Source organism: Dermacentor albipictus, chromosome 3, assembly GCF_038994185.2.
Source record: "Dermacentor albipictus isolate Rhodes 1998 colony chromosome 3, USDA_Dalb.pri_finalv2, whole genome shotgun sequence".
Classification (NCBI taxonomy): domain Eukaryota; kingdom Metazoa; phylum Arthropoda; class Arachnida; order Ixodida; family Ixodidae; genus Dermacentor; species Dermacentor albipictus.
In genome coordinates, this window is record NC_091823.1 from 148,365,624 (window position 1) to 148,384,658 (window position 19,035).

At 44.5% G+C, this 19,035-nt stretch overlaps 1 protein-coding gene and 1 long non-coding RNA gene across 2 annotated transcripts; one reads left to right on the plus strand and one right to left on the minus strand.

The window, feature by feature from the left end:
• Positions 1–3,768: 3,768 nt before the first annotated feature.
• On the minus strand, positions 3,769–4,225 carry LOC135896667 (alpha-crystallin A chain-like). Its single transcript, XM_065425153.1, has 2 exons — positions 4,218–4,225; positions 3,769–4,117 (listed from the first exon to the last, which is right to left on the minus strand). The coding sequence occupies exons 1-2, from the start codon at positions 4,223–4,225 to the stop codon at positions 3,769–3,771; spliced, it is 357 nt and encodes a 118-aa protein (XP_065281225.1).
• A 7,299-nt stretch (positions 4,226–11,524) lies between these two features.
• LOC135896678 (uncharacterized) lies at positions 11,525–15,272 on the plus strand. Its single transcript, XR_010562775.1, has 3 exons — positions 11,525–11,762; positions 13,722–13,796; positions 13,865–15,272. It is a non-coding gene; the product is annotated as an uncharacterized lncRNA (long non-coding RNA).
• The last annotated feature ends 3,763 nt before the right edge of the window (positions 15,273–19,035 follow it).

Consider the following 19,035-nt stretch of genomic DNA (forward strand, 5'->3'; position numbering starts at 1 on the left):
AATATTGCTTAAAAATTTTAAAAGGCACAAAAATATGACTTTGCCTGGCTAAGTCACCCGAACAGTCCTTCCAGTGAGTTGAAAAACAAATAATGGAATTCACATTAGAAACTAATGATCTCTGTGTAATAGGGCTGAAAATAGGTGTGATAACATACAAAAGGTACCCGTTAATAAGTTCTTCAGGTGGCTTTTCAGGAATGCCATATATTCATATATACAATCAATCATCCTACAACTCAATGCCAATGCTGTTTCAGAACTGGCATGTTGACTTCTAGAAGGTGTTTTTTTTTTGTTTGGAATGTTTGGTTACTTGTCCATCTCGGTCTGAAAGGTAACTCCTCCATGTGCTCCTGTATCAACAATTCAGTGTGAAAAATTTTTAATGATTATGAGTCATTTGACTGTTTGTAATATGTACTTCAGGCAATGCTTTCATCAGCCTACCTCAGATGTTTCCATTTGCTAGAATTGTGAGTGCAGATGTGTGTACTAGTACCCTCATTATTTCTGCATTCAAGCATTATCATGAAGGCACTGCGGCTTCAGCAACATTCCTTGTTCTGCAACCATTAATCACTTCATGGAGACATTGGTATGCCAAGCCATGAACTTTTTTTTGCCGATTGTATACACATTGTATATGTTCATGCCAATACTGTAATTACCATAAATAAAGGTTTACACACAAACGTTTGCCTACTCGGTTTTCGTCACCAACTTTATTACTGTGGAAAGTTTGAACACAACAATGCTGCTAATTGATTGTTAAAAGCAAGGAAGAAACGTTTAATGATAAGAAAGGCTGGGAGGTCAGCCTGAGGCACATTCCTTTTGTCAGCTGGAAGAAAGGAAAGGGGGAAAGAGAGAAGATTAAGATGGGCGAAAAGAAAGGTTAACTTGTGGGGTTTAACATGTAGAAGCTGTTCATTAGGCTGTGAGGGATGCTGTAGTGCAGGGCTCTTGATTAATTTTGACCACCCGGAGTCCTTTAGTATGCACCTGAAGAAGGTGGTACACAAGCGTTCTTTTGCATTTCTCCCCCATTGGAATGTGGCCATGGCGACTGGTAATTGAACTCTAATGCTCAGTAGCACAGTGCCGTGCAGCTGCGATGGCTAAGATGGGAAATGATTTAGAGGGAAGAGGGGCAAAACGCATAACGTGCAGGTCTACTTGTAGCCTACAGTCCAGACCCGTACTTATTTTAAAAAAAATATCAAGTTAGGACTGGACGGCCTGAAAACTAGTTTTACAGTCGCATTGCCAAGGACCCAACATAACGCCCTCTCACGATGGCTGGCTGTCAGATCGGAATAGCTTATTGGGTAACCTCTGTCGAACTTCTGCGTAAAACGAAAGGGTACTGTACGCTATATATATTCAGCATGCTGTCTTGTACACAGATTACACCAATGAAGGAGCATGACAGCACACTTTATCACTTGAACTGTTTCAACCACACATTCGTCTAGAGGAAATGTAAGGTACTAATGGAGGAGTACGTACAATGGAATAGCAGGTGTAGTGCGCGCCATTGTTCTGCGAGCTTTCAAACATAGGGGAGACTCCAGGCACTTCACTAAGCTCACGTGAAGCTTCCACGCATATTAAGTACTTATACATATGGGGTCATTTAATCAGACACTGATGCAACAGGAAACAGAAATTAAGTTCTTAAAAAATGAGTACTACTTGGGAATGTAGCGCACGGAAGTTGCCATGCGGTGCATGGAGGAAGGTGGAGGCACGCACATTCAGCTAGCGAGGCTTCGTGCTTGCTGCCTTTAGTGGCAGCAAGCACGAAACCATCCAAACATGGTCAGCCTACAGAAGGACTTCTGCCACAGCACACTCAAAATAATAAAAGTTCACTGCGTTCCATGCAGACAAAACTATGAGAATGACTAGCTATCAGCGAGAGAGTAAGCTTTATAGAAGAGAGCACACGAGCATAGGTAGCTCTTCCCCTGTACAGTGGGTGATCCCCTCAGTCCAGGAGTCCAGCGGCCTTAGCTGTGAGCCTCTAGTTGGTCGGGATTTTAGAGGGCAGTTCCTGTGTTCAGTGTCAGCACCCTTGGCGTAACCAAGCCAACACGGATCACAGCGGCACACAAAAGACGGCGATAATGAAGAGATCGCGAGGAGGAATGCAAAGGAGGAGCAGGCAGCGGAACCATGAGGCAAAAAGCGGAGGACGAGGGTATGATGAAAGCAAAGGAAGAAAAGTGTAGTGCCATGCAAGACGAGCTCTGCGGCGATGATGGCGCCAGAGTAGCGTGCGTCATCTGTTGGTTGATGACTCCACCGATACCAAATATGGAAGCAAAGCGCTGCATGTGTGGAGGTCTGCATGTGGCGGCTGCTGCGAATAGCACCCAAGCATCAGCCATGCACTGCCTCTCGCGATCAGCGAGGCAGCCGTGCCAGACTTTGCTCCGTTTGCAACGTGCCGCATGAGACATATTGTCAGTGCCAGCCAATATATCGCGAAATGAAAACACTTGCAGCACTGCGCTCAAATTTTGCATTAGGGAGTATTGTAATTGTCAGTGAATTTTTTATTATATCCTCCTATTTTCTTTCTTGATTTTCTTGTAACTTTCCTCTCGCCTCTACATAATTTCTTATCCTTTATCTTTCCCACGGCTATGGGACGGTTCAAGTGTATGGGTTGTTGCCTGCCCCTCAAGGCACTGCCAGCCACTTCTTTTGAAATATCAATTTCAAAGGATGCATTGAAATATTGCCTGTCCCATAGCTCACCATCATGAGTGAGTGGCTTGCAGGGACCATAGATTGAATATTATAGTTTATGCAGCATTCTGTAACCACGGGTTTTTCTTGGGCCTGGCCCACGCCGACCCAATGACTCTTTGGCGATGGGCTTCAGGAATGCATCTACTCTTTTTCTCATATGATAATGCGCCTGTTGTGGTGATTTAAGGGTGCAGAGAAATGACTGTATGTGCCGCTACTATGTAATGAAGGATTGATTATGTTCCGGCCGAATTTTCTGTCTTTCAGGGTGTCCCACATAACTTGAGCCAAAGCTTTGAAAATGAAAGGCACTACGGACACGAGTTGAACCGAATACATAATGTTGGCACTGGCCCAGAGTTCTCTGGCTATTTTTTATTTGCTCACATGCAATGGTTCAGGTCAGGCAGGAAGCAATAAAACAAGAGTGCCATTAACCAATTGGGATATATAGCACATATCTGTACATTTTAATTGAAATTATGTGACACTGAACGACGTCGTACAGCCAACCTTAAGTTTTTACAGCGCCAAATCTACAAAAAAAAAAAAGCTGTTTCTTTGCCACTTCAACATTTATTGCTCTGGAATTTCGCAATCGAAGCGATGGGAGGTGGTAGTACTGCAAGCAGCCACTGCATGTATGTGTTCACAGATCGAAAGAGGAAGTGCCCATTGCAAAAACAGAGAAAGAGGGAAATAAGGAAGAAGAAAAAAACTATTTTCTCGCAAATTTTTGCAGCTGAAGGCCTAGCTCTTAAGCCTTTTGAGCCTGTCCGCCAGCAGCAACTTTTCGGTCAGGTGCAGAAATAAACAACAATGCTGCTAGCTGCATTTGGGATAAAATAGACGTTTTACTTTGCAAGATACATGATGTTCAAGTTGCGGAATGTGGACGCACATTGCGAACGGAAAGACATGATCCTAAAGATGACAACAATACAAAATGCGGGAATGTTCTCTTCACGACGCCAGTGCAGCTTTGGTGGTGCCTTCTGATTTTTACTAGACCGACGACTCAACAGCGATGGGAATCGTCTTCGGCTTCTTGCTGGGAGGCTCCGGCTTGGGCGCTTCGATGGCCAGCACGCCGGACGATAACAGGGCGCAGGTGACCGTCTCGGCTTTCACTCCTTCGGGGAGGGTGAACCGCCGAGTGAACTCGCGCTTCACGTAGTTAGAACCGTCCTCGCTCTCTTCCTCGTGCTTCGCGCTCACCTCGACGCGGTCGCCGACTGCCTTGATGGAGATTTCCTCACGCTTGTAGCCGCGAACGTCGAGGTTCACAATGAACTTGGAGTCGTGTGGTGAACACGTGCCTTCCTCACCGAGGCTCCGTGGGCGCTTGCGAGGGCTGCCGGAGTGCGCGGCGCCACGCAGACTCGGGCAGCTCGAACTGCGATCCGTGGTCGTCTGCTTCGTTTTCTTGTCCGCCTGACGCACAGCGGACTGACGTCGTCATTTCGGGATCTGTTGGGCGGCTTTGCGTTCCCGCTTCCGCCGCTCGTTGATTACGTCTGCAACCACCATGATGGATACACGCAACCAGTCTACGTTAGTGGTCACGGACATGTATTTGATTAGAAAATTTACTGTTGAAGCACTCATCCGAGCCATGGCTGACAGGTCGTACACGTGCGTTCGGTGTATCGCAACACAACCGTTTCACACAAACCGCGCGGGCTGAAACGTGGGCACGTGGGCATACGTGGGTACGATACTGATGCCACAGGTGGAGAGGTAGAGTACCACTGGCCAGTGCCTCCTAGAGGAGGCACTGCACTGGCGCTGCAGTGCAATTTGAACGCTGAACAAATAGCAAATATAGTCACTAGAGTGGAGGAAGAAATTGGCAAGTCGCCAAGTAAGGGGTGGGAATATGGTGAGCTTCTAAGTGTAGTAACGACAGAAATACGCAAAGAGAAACAACACGTTCATTGGAAAGGAAAAAAGAAACCGAAAAGCTGGTGGAACAAGGAGATACGAGAAGCGATCGCCGAAAGACAGAAAGCATCTCGAGAGCACAGGCAGGCAAAGAAGGCGCAGTTGCCACAGGATGAAGTAACCGGTAAATGGGAAATATACCGGGAGAAAAAGTCTATGGTTCAAATACTGGTGCAAGCAAAATTAAAAGGTGAAAGTGAAAGTTGGTTGTCAGAAATACGTGAGAAAAAGAAGGCCGCACCTAGAATATTTTGGAATCACATAAAATTATTAGGCAGGAAATCAACAACAATACAACAACATATCCTAGACGAAGATGAAAACAGACTGGAAGGAGAAGCAGCAATAAATTACATCCAAAAAGTAACAGCCGAATCTTTCCAAGGCAAGGACGAGGTTGTATTTGAAGAGAAAAAGAGCATGAAAGAGACCCAAGGGGGAAAGGAGCTAGTGCTTACAAATTTAAACTGGAAGAAAGCGGAAGAGAAAATTCCTAAGCGCACAGCCACAGGGCTAGACGAGGTTCCCGTTAGGCTGATAAATGAACTGGGACCAAAAAGTAAGGAAGCTCTCGTGAAAGCAGTTGAAAAAACTTTAAAAGATAGACGAATACCAGACAGTTGGCGACAAAGTAGAATGAATTTAATTTATAAAGGTAAGGGGGAGAAAGACAGAATTCACTCGTATAGACCGTTGACCATTACATCGGTAATATACAGGCTAGCAATGCAGGCAATCAAATTAAAGCTTCAAGCATGGGCAGAAAATAATGACATTCTGGGAGAGCTTCAGAATGGCTTTAGAATAAGTAGGCGTTTGGATGATAACTTGTTTGTTCTTACTCAGTGTATTGAAATATCAAAAGCAGAAAGCAGACCGTTGTATGTGGCCTTTTTGGACATTACAGGAGCATACGACAACGTAGACCGCAGCATTTTGTGGGATATTCTGGAAGGGGAAGGCTTAGGTAACGATTGTATACAGCTTTTGAGAGAGATTTACCTAGAAAATACTGTTTGCGTTGAATGGGAAGGGATGAGGAGCGCGGAGAAAGTTCATATGAACAAGGGACTGAGGCAGGGGTGCCCTTTATCCCCGCTGCTGTTTATGATGTACATGGTGAGGATGGAGAGGGCGCTAGAAGGAAGTAATATCGGGTTTAATCTCTCATACAAACAGGCAGGTACAGTAATAGAGCAGCAACTCCCAGGTTTATTTTATGCAGACGACATTGTGTTGCTCGCAAACAACCAATGTGATTTGCAACGTCTGGCTAATATTTGTGGACAGGAAGGCAACAATTTAGGTTTGAAATTTAGTGTTAGAAAATCAGGTGTTATTGTATTCAATGAAAACAGTGAACAGACAGTGGAGATACAGGGCCAAGAAATACCTCGGGTAACAGAATATAAATACCTTGGTGTATGGATAAACGAAGGCAACGGATATATGGAAACACAGGAAAAAACCATAACAGTCAAGGGGAAGAGAAATGCAGCCATAATGAAGCACAGAGCGCTATGGGGATACAATAGGTACGAGGTCCTCCGAGGTATGTGGAAAGGGGTAATGGTTCCAGGACTTACTTTTGCAAATGCGGTTGTTTGCTTTAAATCAGGGGTACAATCAGGACTCGACGGGAACCAAAGGTCAGTGGGTCGCCTCGCATTGGGCGCTCACGGGAAGACTACAAATGAAGCTGTGCAAGGGGATATGGGCTGGACTAGTTTTGAAGTGAGGGAAGCTCGCAGTAAAATTGAGTATGAAGAACGGCTGAGGAATATGGAGGAAAGTAAATGGGCTGGGAGAGTGTTCAGGTATCTGTACAGGCAAAACATTGATTCACAGTGGAGGAAAAGAACTAGGAAGCTTACCAGCAAGTATGCGGCCTGTGGGGTGGGCAACACAGCAACAAAGAAAGTCAAGCGGAAAGTCAGAGAGGCTGAATTAATCTCATGGGTGGCGGCAATGGAAAAGAAACCTGCCATGAGTAACTACTTAAGGGGAAAAAACGAAATTAGGAAAGAAACCATTTATGATAACTCAAAGGGAAGCTCATTACTTTTCGAAGCGAGATCGGGATGCCTTAGAACACGCACGTATAAAGCGAGATATAAGAAGGAAGAAGAAGCATGTGCTTGCTGCGGTAAAGCTAGGGAAACGACGGAGCATATTTTATTAGAATGTGAAGACATCTATCCAGCGGTCGATTTAGGCACCACTGGCCTCCTTGAAGCCCTTGGGTTCAGCGGGAGCAGTGGTAAAGCAAACAGGTCCGCAATAGACATCAGTAAGAGGCGATTGGAGGATTGGTGGAAGAAAAGTAGGGAAACGACAAAGGACGGAGACGTACAAAAGCACAGTTCGCAATAGGGTATCAGAAAATTTGGACGTGGTAGTTCATAGCGTGTTTTTTTTTCTCATGGGTTAACCTAGGTAGGATATTAGGCAGCATAGTAGCAAGAGCTTGGTGGCGCAAGCCACCGCCCCGTTCCAAAGGGGACGCTCATAACATCCATCCATCCATCCATCCGTAAAGCAGTCGCCAGATGATGACGGTGGTCGTGCCCTTTGACCTGGCGTGACCACAAAATAAAAACAACTAATAAAAAAGCAACTAATCAGAAAACAAACGTAGCAACAAAATTCCGGCACAGGGCAAAATTTTGAGCACAAAAAGCCGCTTTTCTCTCGCGCTCCCCCCCCCCCTCGACCGTGGCGCCGCCTACAACGTTCAACGTTTGAGTGTAGCAGACGTCATTTTGCAGAGTGAATGCACGCCTAGCAAAGCGGTGCCTTAAGGGCATAGAGATAATGCTTAAGGGCATAGAGTTTCTCACTATAGAGAAACTCTATGCTTAAGGGCAACTCCGGCAACTATGTCCACTGATCCTAAAAAAATGTTTGAATATGCATTCTCTTTTGCACTCTGATTATCTGTGCCTAACGATATGGCTGCAAGTCATTTAGTTTTCCTGAAAATGAATTTCAAAGATTGGTTGTGTTCCCGACTCATGACTTTTTACTGGCCACCGTGTGTTTGTGACGTCAGAGACTACACCGCCGCTGTCGCTGAAATCGCTGCTACCCAGTTAGGAAAATCTGTAAAAGCTGCGCTTGTGCCATCAGGAGACATCAGCTTCGCTTCTTTGGCATTAGCGCCACGTGTACTGCGCGTTTACATTATGGTAGTGTAGGATCTGACGTCATCGACTCGTCGTGACGTCACACGAAGCAATTACCCATCTCGTTTATGGTTATTTAAAATTATTCATGAATTCCTAATCCTACTGATGACAGCTAGGACTGTCAATGCCATTTGAAAATGACACTATCGTAATATGGGTAAATATATGGTTAAGATAGTTGCCCTTTAATTAACTAGCTCCCAGTAAATTCAGGTACAGCATAGAATTTTTTAGGGAGGGTTATACAAATTCAATGCAGCATCTTTCTTTTTTCCTGTTTCGATAACTATTTTTAAAATGTATTTAAACGAGCGCCATGACGACTCCGAATGTATTGCGTGTGCTACAATTAGGTGCGCAACAATTGTTATGCGCGTGTCACAACATCTTGTTGAGAATGGTTGTAAACAACACATTTACGATCGAATACCAATATCCTAGCCTCCAGCAAGGCTTCATTAACCTAAATACACCGTGCTGTCCTTACCTCATACTTGTATATATATGAAATACCTTATGTGAATTCGTGGCACGTATCAGCTATGACACACAAAGGCTGGCTGGGGGTATGATCGCTGCTCTGAAGGTTTGATAGAGTATTACAAGCTACAGTACTGCCAATGTGTGTGCTTGCTAATCTTCTAAGCACACGCAATGGCTCAGAGGTGAGTGCTGGCGCTATTATGTTTCTTGTGCCTCAAAGTCGACAGAAAAATACGCTTGACCGATCATCGAGTCTGGACTCTGTGTACATAAAAAATAAGTCAGGATTTTAGTATTTGTTTGTGAAGTGAGAACGTGGTAACAGCGCTTCATTCAAGCTCAAGCAAGAGCACAATAAGCTTATGTTGAGTAAATTATTTTTTCAGCTTAGTTACTCATCACGAATAACATTCTATCTTGCGTTAGCTAGCTCGTGCGTTCACGAATTGACAAACTTGTCACGAACCAAGTTGCACTAAGGTGCAATTACTTGTTCCTTTCATGTGCGTGGTGTTTGAGTGAGCACCATATTCAGTGATAACTCTGCGGCGCCTTTAATGAACAATTGGTTGTCACTGTACTCTGTATTGTCCCTTTCTTGTGGTGCCTGAATAAAACGTACACCTTTAGTTCACATAATTTTTGCATTCTTCCGTCTTCCGAAAGATTCAGGCCATTGCCCTCTCTTTTGACCATGTTGCGTAATTGCAAAGTAGCACAGTATGCGAAGACAAACCGGCTAAATAGTGCACAGTGATAGCCATTGTAGCCACTTGAAACCATTAGAACGGCCTGACGAAAGTGATTGGTATATTTACATGTGAAGACATGCTTAGGCATACTAGTTTTTAGGGTTGTACAGCACAGGTAAAATAGGTTACTAGTAGAGTATAATATACTCTACTAGTAACCATATTATGATTGTGCTCAGAAATGCAATACAATATAATGCAATTGCTGGAAATTTTTATTCATCAATGTAGACCAGCTCAGCTTGTTCTGGGATGGCCATTCTGTTCAAGCAGGGAAATAGATGTTAAAAAAATATTATGTTCCCGTATATATGGATCTGGATTTACTGCACAAACCACATGGATTGAACTGCATTGAAGCCGTACTATCCCCTTCAGGTGCCGATTCTCTCCACTGAAAATTCTGTCTCACCACATTTCTTGCATCTCCAGAATCACGAAAAGTGTATTACTGTAGAACGATTTAGGAAGCTTAGATTATTCAATAAGTTTTGCCAAGTTTGCAAATGGGAATGCTGGTAAAACCTCTACACAAGAGCGTCAACTATATGCTTGGAAGGCACATATCGAGCCACTTGAACAATATGCCTGATGTGAAACATTGTGAAAAACAATGAAAGAAGTAAAACTGGTCGTATGACATGCTGACAATGAGTGCAAACACGCAGCCGCCTACCTTCCAACTTCCAACAAAACACAAAGTTCTGTTATTTGCGCACGAAGAAAGAGAAGAAAGTCTGTCTTGCCGGTGTGGCGCAGTTTACGTAGTACATATGATTTTGCTGTGTCATGGCAAATCAGATGTAGGCCACAGTGGCCGTTGTATCAACACGTGTCCCTGCTGGTGCATCAGCCAAAGAACACCTACGGCCATCAGCATTCTCTCACATCATTAGTTCCAAACTTTCACCCCACTGGCCACATATTCTCGCGCATGTGGGTGCACCACCATACTGCAGTATTCTTTCGAGAGATAATTACATGCTAACATATGTAAGGTATATACGTTGTCAATGTCTTGCAAGTTTTTGACTGTATAGAAAATGTTTCATGAAAACCAGTAACTAACGGCCAGAGAAAGAAGAATTGCGTTGACAGTGTATATCAGAGGCCTTGTAACGTAATGAGCACATATACCTATTTGCCAGTTCACGCGTCCCACGCCAGAAACCGATTCTGCACAGATTTCCTAAGCACATCTTCAAGCTCTAGCCGTCTATCAATTAAAATCTGGCTTCACAGCAATGGCATGCTGCGACTTGAAGCTAGCCATGGAGGACGGAAGAAATTTTCCTTCTTCCATGCAGCTGGCAAAGGGACGCACTGCCTCGAAGGTCGACAAAAAGTGCATCAAAAAATAAATAAAATATCATACTATTCTAAAGACACTGCTATGCTTTACAGTTGTTTTGAAGTGAAAATTATATCTCAGTAGCGCATCGATTGCCGGTACTGTGCTTCGTACGAATAACCTTGGGTGAAGTGTGGGCCATAGAGTTTTGTCAGTGCCTCTTCTATGATGGGAGCCTCCTCACGCATGGACAATATTCTGCGATTGCAAGCCAGCTCTTCAAACGATTGACTGTGTCCTCAGACGGGGCCCGTATTATTCCATGGCTATAGAAATTACAGAACGTTCACCTCGACCACGAACTAGAAATGGCCACAATGTCACCTTTCAGTGGATACCCTCGCACTGTGGCCTGATTGGGAACGAACAGGCAGACGCTGAAGCGAAAACTGCTTTAGATAATGCTTGTGAAGTACGCATTCCATTCTCACGTACAGACACAAACATCCTACTTCGTCGTGTAAACCGCAACTCTACGTTAGAACACTGGACCCAACCAGATCGACGACACAAGCGATTACACAAATGGGACCAAGAAATGAAATTTCGTATGCCTCACAAGCTCAAAAGAAGCCACATGAGCATGGTGCACCGGATTCGCCTTGGTGTCACATTCACCAACCGTTATAGACATATGATAAGTGCCAGTGATACTAGCCCAAACTGTGAATGCTGTGAGGTGCCAGAAACGTACTTGAACATATATTTTGTGTGTGTCCCGCCTAAGCACAAGAATGACAGCAACTTGTCTCTTTCATTGCAAAGATCCATGAGAGACCGCTATCGGACGAGTTTCTTTTAGGTCCTGGGCAGGCACGTACCCAGGATTTTTTTTCGGGGGGGGGGGGCCCACCATAGAGTTAGTAGAACAACTCTAGAGGAAAAGCTGGGCCGGAAAAGTGGGAACCTCTAGGGCGCCGCCCTGTTGCTACTGGTCAATGTGGCCAGCGCAATTACTATTGAAAGAGCTGAGAACAGGTAGACGTCACTTTATGCTTTGTCATCTAAAAACGCATACCTGATGGCTTTATGAAGGCGGTACGTTAATATTAAGTTTACAGAAAGCGATCGGTAAGTCCGTGACTTATACAAATCACGATGTACGCATTCATGCACTAAAGGATGACGGGAATTTCGGTTTCGAATCTGTTTTTTGGGTGCGTAGTAGTTTCGTACAGTTTAGGTTTGACATGCGATCGCGCGTCGACATCGGACGCTATGGCACACTCGTGCCTTATGTGCCACCGAAGCCCCGAAGTGGTCTGGCATATACCTTCACATGTAAGTAAACGAATGTATCTCCTTGTTGAGAATATCACGCGAGTAGGCAGCTCTTGTGGTACATCACAATCCTTTGACAAGCGGCACAGTAGAGCATTTTTCTGCATGCGGAGCGGTGTTTTTATTTGCAGGTTTCCCTTCAGTAGGAAATTGCTGGACAGGCGGACCAGCGCACCGGAATTGTACTGGCGAAGCCACAAGCAACTAAAACAATCTGTTTAATTGTTGCACTTTGAACAATCATGCTTCTACAAAGGCCACAGCAGAAAAACAGCCTGATGCCGAGTATTTCTGTGCCACGAAGTAATCAAGAGGCGAGTGCCTAATGTGGACGAAATTGAGTGCATCGATACTTAGAACGACAGAAAGCTGAGCTAGTTGGTAAGGATTCATTATGCAAAACATAGGTGAGGCGTGCAGACAGGACACAAGAGTAGAGAAGTGGGCGGGGCTCGTGTTGTTTTCTTGTAAATACTCTACTCTTGTGTCCTGTCTGCACGCCTCACCTCCGTTTTGCATAACGAGTGCATCAACCCACATATTAATAGCGTAGGCGTTTTATTAACTGTGCAATATTTTCAACGCTTCCTTGCATGCCATCTCATGTGGAATATCTTTCTTGGTCACAAATTTGTGCAGCGAATCTATTTGCATGATCGACTCCGGGCCTGTGGGACCGTTCACTTGCACTTGACGCTGAGTCTTTTACATGTATCCATAAACTGCAGATATGCACATCAGATCCCTGCGAGCGTATTCAAAATTCAATTATTTTCGACAACAGGCACATATGCAATACTCACATAATCCCGAATACCACTAAGCAGCTGGGACACATTTTTGTTGACCATACTCGCAGGTAAAATAAGTACATCATGTGGACAGCTCCAGCTCATTTTCCTTAAGTCAGTGTGTACAAGGATTATGCAAAAATAATTTTTTTCTCGCGCACCGATTATTTTGCTGTATAAGCAAGAGAACCCACCACGTTAGTGTAACGTATCTTGTGCATCAAACTAATATGTGCTTTCATTTACCAAGTGAGATGAGTTACTTTTATCGCTCATTCAGTCATATCACACTGCAAGCTGCATTCATCAATATTCAATTGGATTTTGCAAATGTTTAATGAAACATGTTTCCCTTTTATGCAGATATGCAATGGAAAGCCCTTCCATGTGTTCCAAAAATAAAATTTAAGCTCTAAATTAAAGAAGATATTTCTAGTCAGAAACAAGTAAAAATGGTGACTGCAGAGTATCAGAAGCCCAAGGTACAGAAATTATGAGAAGTGTCGAATGATTTTAAGGTAAGAGTCGTATTCGAAAATGCAAGACTCTTTAGTGGAGGTCAAGCAAGTCAATATAGGTAGAATACTCTGCAAAATTATGTGAGTGAGGGGATGTCATACAATGGGTCAGGAAATGCATTGTTTTTCTGCAAAACAAAAGCCGATTGCCATTGCATAAGTCACTTTAGCATCATGATAAATTCAGAAATAAACCAAAAAACAAGACACGCAAAAATAAAAAAAAAACATTTAATGATGCTCTCTCCACACTGGGATAAATAAAAACAAACACATCACATCTAATGTGGACACATCAGACGCCTTAAGAAGCACTAAAGGAAAAATTCAGTTTCGAGCTATGGCCTTGCACTGATAGTGATATTTACCACTGCATTTAGAAAGTGAAAGCATTCATGCAGGCAAGGATGATTCTTTATATTTTTGGCTACCACTTCAAATGCCTCCACCAAGTGTTACAATGCTGCACGCAGCCATACTAAGGATCTCGCAGCAACACCTGCAGGTAAAAAGCAGAAGCAGTCACAGTGCTGGTGTGTTCTGGACACTATGTTTGAAAACTTTTAGGCAAGAAGAGTGCAAGAAGCAGACATAACAACTGCATTTATTTCCATAATTCCCCATTTAAATGGCCTTTTCTTTTTGCTTAGACAATGCCTACGCCTAGCCACAGCAGCTCCCTCATACAGACTCCGCAAGCCAAGAGGCCGTGGAGACAAATGCAGGTAAGAGGCAATAAGCAATAGCACTGGTATCGACATTCATCCAATTTATTTCTTTTTCTTTCGTTTAGGCAGCCTGCACATCTCGAACAGCCACCTTGACTGCGGGTGTGTCACCCTAGTCGCCAAGAAAACATTTGAGGGAAAGTGACAGGTAATGTGAACAGCCACTTCTCCATGTAAACAATACTCTTTCTCTCGGATGACTCCTACGCCTCGCCACGCCAGCACACTTGTGCACAAAGATGCCGCATAGCCACGTGCAGGTCAGAGGCAAGAAGCAGTGGCACTGGTGTCGACATTTACCCAATTTCTTTTTCTTGCACTGAGGCAGCCAGCACACCTCGAACAGCCACCTTGACTGCGGGTGTGTTAGATTCCTGTTGTACATATGCTCATAATAAACTTCAGTAAACTTGAACTTCATAATAAACTTGAAGGCAAATGGGACATTGATGCATTGTATTGTTGAATATTTATTGTACACATACAATATATGTTATACGTTGCAGTGCTAGAGCGTATTTTGAAACTTCCCCCTATATTTTGCACCTTTAATTACGTATGTGTTGTGTGGCCCTCAATGCAGTTCATATTGTAACAGCTGCTTTGTCTGTGTATCGCACATTGGCGTAAGCTAGTGATATCCATATACTTCTCTCACATATACAAAATAAAGTTCTATGTAGTCCTCAGTGTTACAACAAAAAATGAAAGTAAACAATCCGATCGTGGAATTGTGTTTATTACAGTGATTCCTACGATAGTTACTGACAAGTTGACAACTTGAACTGGTCAATCGGTCTATAGCCTCCTTTATTTTTCAAAAATAAAGGATGCTATGGTCCGTCATGGCAAGGAATTGTATGTATACATAAAAAAGGGGGTATGTGTGTGTTTGTAGTGGGGGTATAGGATTAGGGCGGTACGAAAAAATGTACCAACACCGTCCTCTAGGCCCATTCTGTTAAGGTACCGTAACAAAGCGTATTATGCATAAAGTTCATACAACCAACTCTGATATTACTACAGACGCCAGGCGACGCGAGCTACATTTGTCATGATGCATTTGCGACTGCACCGGATGCCCTCCACATTATTCTCGTGAATCGTGCTCACTGCGCCGAGGCAAAAGAAATATCATGGGCGCAGGTGCCTTTAAAGTATCTCGACCTTGCGAGGCACGGCTGCGCATGCCAGGGGAGCTGTCCGTGCGAACACTCCCTGGCACACGCCTGCCTCGGCGGCCCCAACCTACGTATCGTTCTGCTTCGAGCTTTGATCCCCCCCACTGTCCCTCGGGTGCCCTAGAGTTCCTGCGCCGCCTGCTCTACTATCATCTCAGGTGCTCTCCTGAGACTTCCGTTTGTCGGTTACATGTGCCCTACAGCTGGATCATTACTTATACTAATAAAAAACCCGATCTATCGTGACGACGATAGATCGCGAAAGCGGCTTTTGCAACATACCGCGCCCGTGCGAAGAGAATTACGGAACGCCAACGAGGAATCTGACCACAGCTTCGAGCTCGTAACGTCGTCGAGTGACACTCCTGCAACAGGCGTGACCGCTGAAAACCGCATACCGCCGGAAACTTGAACAGGATCATCCCTCGGATGCATAACTGCCAGCTGTACGGCCAACATGGACCACACCCACACCATCCCGCAACATAGAATAAAGAACCGACTTATAAAGCCCAAAACACGGCTGCACGCTCACATCACAACACTACAAGCGAGACGCCATGCTGCTACGCAGCTACTGTTGCCGGATTAAAACTGACTACTGTCACCAAGTCTAGCAAGCGTCTCAGCAGCTGGCAACCTCGGTGCGTAGCAACATGGCGGCGCTCTTGCGGTTCCCGATTTTAATGCATGGGCCCTATGGGTAGCTTGTCCTCTAGAGTCAGTATAGTAACTCTATGGGGCCCACCACCTCCATTATCATCATCATCGTCGTCGTCGTCATTATCATCATCATCATCAGCCTGTTTTATGTCCACTGCAGGACGAAGGCCTCTCCCTGCGATCTCCAATTACCCCTGTCCTGCGCCAAACGATTCCAACTAGCACCCGCGAATTTCCTAATTTCATCGCTCTACCTAGTGTTTTGTCGTCCTCGATTGCGTTTTCCTTCTCTTGGTACCCATTCTGTAACCCTAATGGTCCAACGGCTATCTAACCGGCGCATTACATGACCTGCCCAGCTACATTTATTCCTCTTGATGTCAAATAGAATATCGTCTATAGCCGTTCAATCTCTGATCCAAACCACTCTCTTTCTTAACGTTATGCCTAGCAATCTTCGTTCGATCGCTCTTTGCGTGGTCCTTAACTTGCTCTCAAGTCTCTGCCCCATATGCACTGGCAAAATGCACTGAGAAATGCACTGGCAAATGCATTGGCACTGGACATATTGCACTGGCAAAATGCACTGATTGCACACCTTACTTTTCGATAGTAATGGTAAGCTTCCAGTCAGGAGCTGGAAATGTCTGCTGTATGCGATCCAACCTATTTTTATTCTTCTGTGAATTTCCTTCTCATGATCAGGGTTCCCTCTGATTAATTGACCTAGGTAAACGTACTCCTTCACAGTCTCTAGTGGCCGACTGGCCATCCTGATCTCTTGTTCCTTTGCCCGGCTATTTATCATTATCTTCATCTTCTGCATAATAATATTGAACCTCACTCTTACACTCTCTCTGTTAAGTCTCCAATCATTAGTTCTAACTTGTCTGCATTGTTGTTGAATAGAAAAATGTCATCGGCAAACCGAAGGTTGCTCAGATATTTGCCGTTCGTCTTTACTCCTAAGCCTTCCCAGTTTAATAGCTTGAATTCTTCTAAGCACACAGAAAATAGCTTTGGAGAAATTGTGTCTCCCTGTCTGACCCCTTTCTCTATAGGTATCTCCCTGCTTTTCTTGTGTAGAATTAAGGTAGCTGTAGAACCTCGTAGATATTCTAAGGCGAAAGACGAGTCAGTAAGACGAGAAACTATTTACAGATTATATTTACAACAACGGTGGCAGCGCTGACAGGTTAGATTCACAGCGCGAGTCCAGTTCGTTCTTCCTTCTCTTTTCTGGAGTGATGGCGCCTACGCGCCTCGTTCAAACAAACAGATACCTCACGCATGTAGCAATATTTTCTAAGCTTTTTACGTAAGCGTTCTGTACTCCTTGATTACGTAGTGCCTCTACCATTGCTGGTATCTCTACTGAATCAAATGCCTTTTCGTAATCTATATAAGCCACATAGAGAGGCTTATTGTACTCTGCAGATTTCGCGATAACCTGGTTGATGACATGGATGTGATCCATTGTAAAGTATCTCTTCCTGAAGCCAGCCTGTTCCCTTGGTTGACAAAATCCAGTGTTAACCTTATTCTATTGGAGATTATTTTGGTAAATATTTTATATAATACTGGGAGCAAGGTAATGGTCCCATAATTGTTCAATTCTTTAACGTCTCCTTTTTTGTGGATTAGTATAATGTCTGCATTCTTCCAGTTTTCTGGGACCCTTGCAGTCGATAGACACTTCGTATAAAGAGCCGCTAGTTTTCCAAGCATTATGTCTCCTCCATCTTTGATTAAATCGACTGTTATTCCACCTTATCCTGCCGCTCTTCATCGTTTCATGTCTTGCAGGGCCCTTCTGACCTCATCGCTAGTTATAGGAGAGTTTCTGTATCCTGTTCATTACTGTTTCTAAGTGAACTATCGGGACTCCTCTGGGTACTCTATACAGGTCAGCTTAGAATTTTTCCGCTGCTTTTACTATATCTTCGAGATTGCTGATGATATTATCCTTCTCATCTTTTAGTGCATACATCATGGTTTGTCCTATTCCAGGTATCTTTTTTACTGATTGCAGGCTGCGTTCATTTTTTACGGCTTCTTCAGTCTTTCTCATGTTATAGTTTCGAATATCAGTTATTTTCGCCTTGTTGATCAGTTTTGACAGTTCCGCGAATTGCGTAACGCTGTGCGGCCGCCAGTCCCATACAACCGCGTAGAGCGCAGGACTCTGCGATTCTAGACGTACTGCGCTCACTTCGAAAGGTTAGAAAAACACCCACATAAGCACAGCAGAGAAGTGGCTACGTGAGGCGGTTCGACCGGTAACTGTAGAAGCGTCATTCAAAACAAGTAATCGTTCTCCACTTCCGGCGGCCTTTTCTCTACTTCCTTTTTAAATAAAAAGATGTTGATCCATAAACATTCTCATAAACAGCGGTTAAATTTTTTTTATTATTCGCTTTTGCTTGCAGTTTGGTTGTTGCCTTGGCTCTCCCTTAGTAGATCGCTTAATTTCTCAACTCCTTGCGATTTTCGTTTCCCGTTGCCAATTTTGCACGAAAAGTGCTATACAGTTAGGGAAAAAATTAACAGACGAGGTAACGGGCGACAGTCATCTTGCTTATGGGTTTAAGGATTATTGCAGGGTTTCATGATGGACGCTCTTTCACATTATTTTATTTCCCACCTTATCTAACCCATATCACGTGTATATGGTTCCGGGCATGTGCCAGCGTCGGGGCGAGCCGTAACTCAAGGAAACAACGAAGCAAAGGGATAAGTTAAACGCAATTGACGTTTTCTCCGGCCGCAAGTCGTTCCATGAGAGTACAGACCAGCTGAGTAACAGCTGCATCCCTCTTATGGTCCCAGGATCAGCCTAAACAAAGAAGGTTGAACTAACAAAAGCAACAGCTATGCGCGTGACGGTTGAATAGATGGTGACAACTGAACGCAGCTCGAGTTAATCGTGCGGGTGCGGAATCTACGAGAAAACTGTCCTTCACATTACAAGAGATGCCGATAACTACCGCCATCTAAAAGGAGTGAAAAAGGCAGCATAATGCTGACCGATGAACAGCTGCGAAGTCTCAACATTGATCTGGCGGCGCTTTAGGAATGTGTGAGGAGTGGTGGCGTGGATGGGGAGGGGGGGGGGGCCCGGGCCCCCCCGGGCCCCCCCGGGCCCCCCCCCCCTGGGTACGTGCCTGGTCCTGGGCCTAATGCAAACAGCGCAGCCGTGGTAACCAGAGCCGCTATAGCTTTTCTCCAAGCCACTGGGCTGGACGCACGGCTTTAGAGGGGCCACAACTCTGTGAATTTGTATATACGCATCTCTTCCTTATGCCATCATGATTCATCAGCCCTTTCCCTCCTCGTCCCTCTTCCCCAGTGTAGAGTAGCAGGCCAGTGCAAGATATAGCTCAGGCCAACCT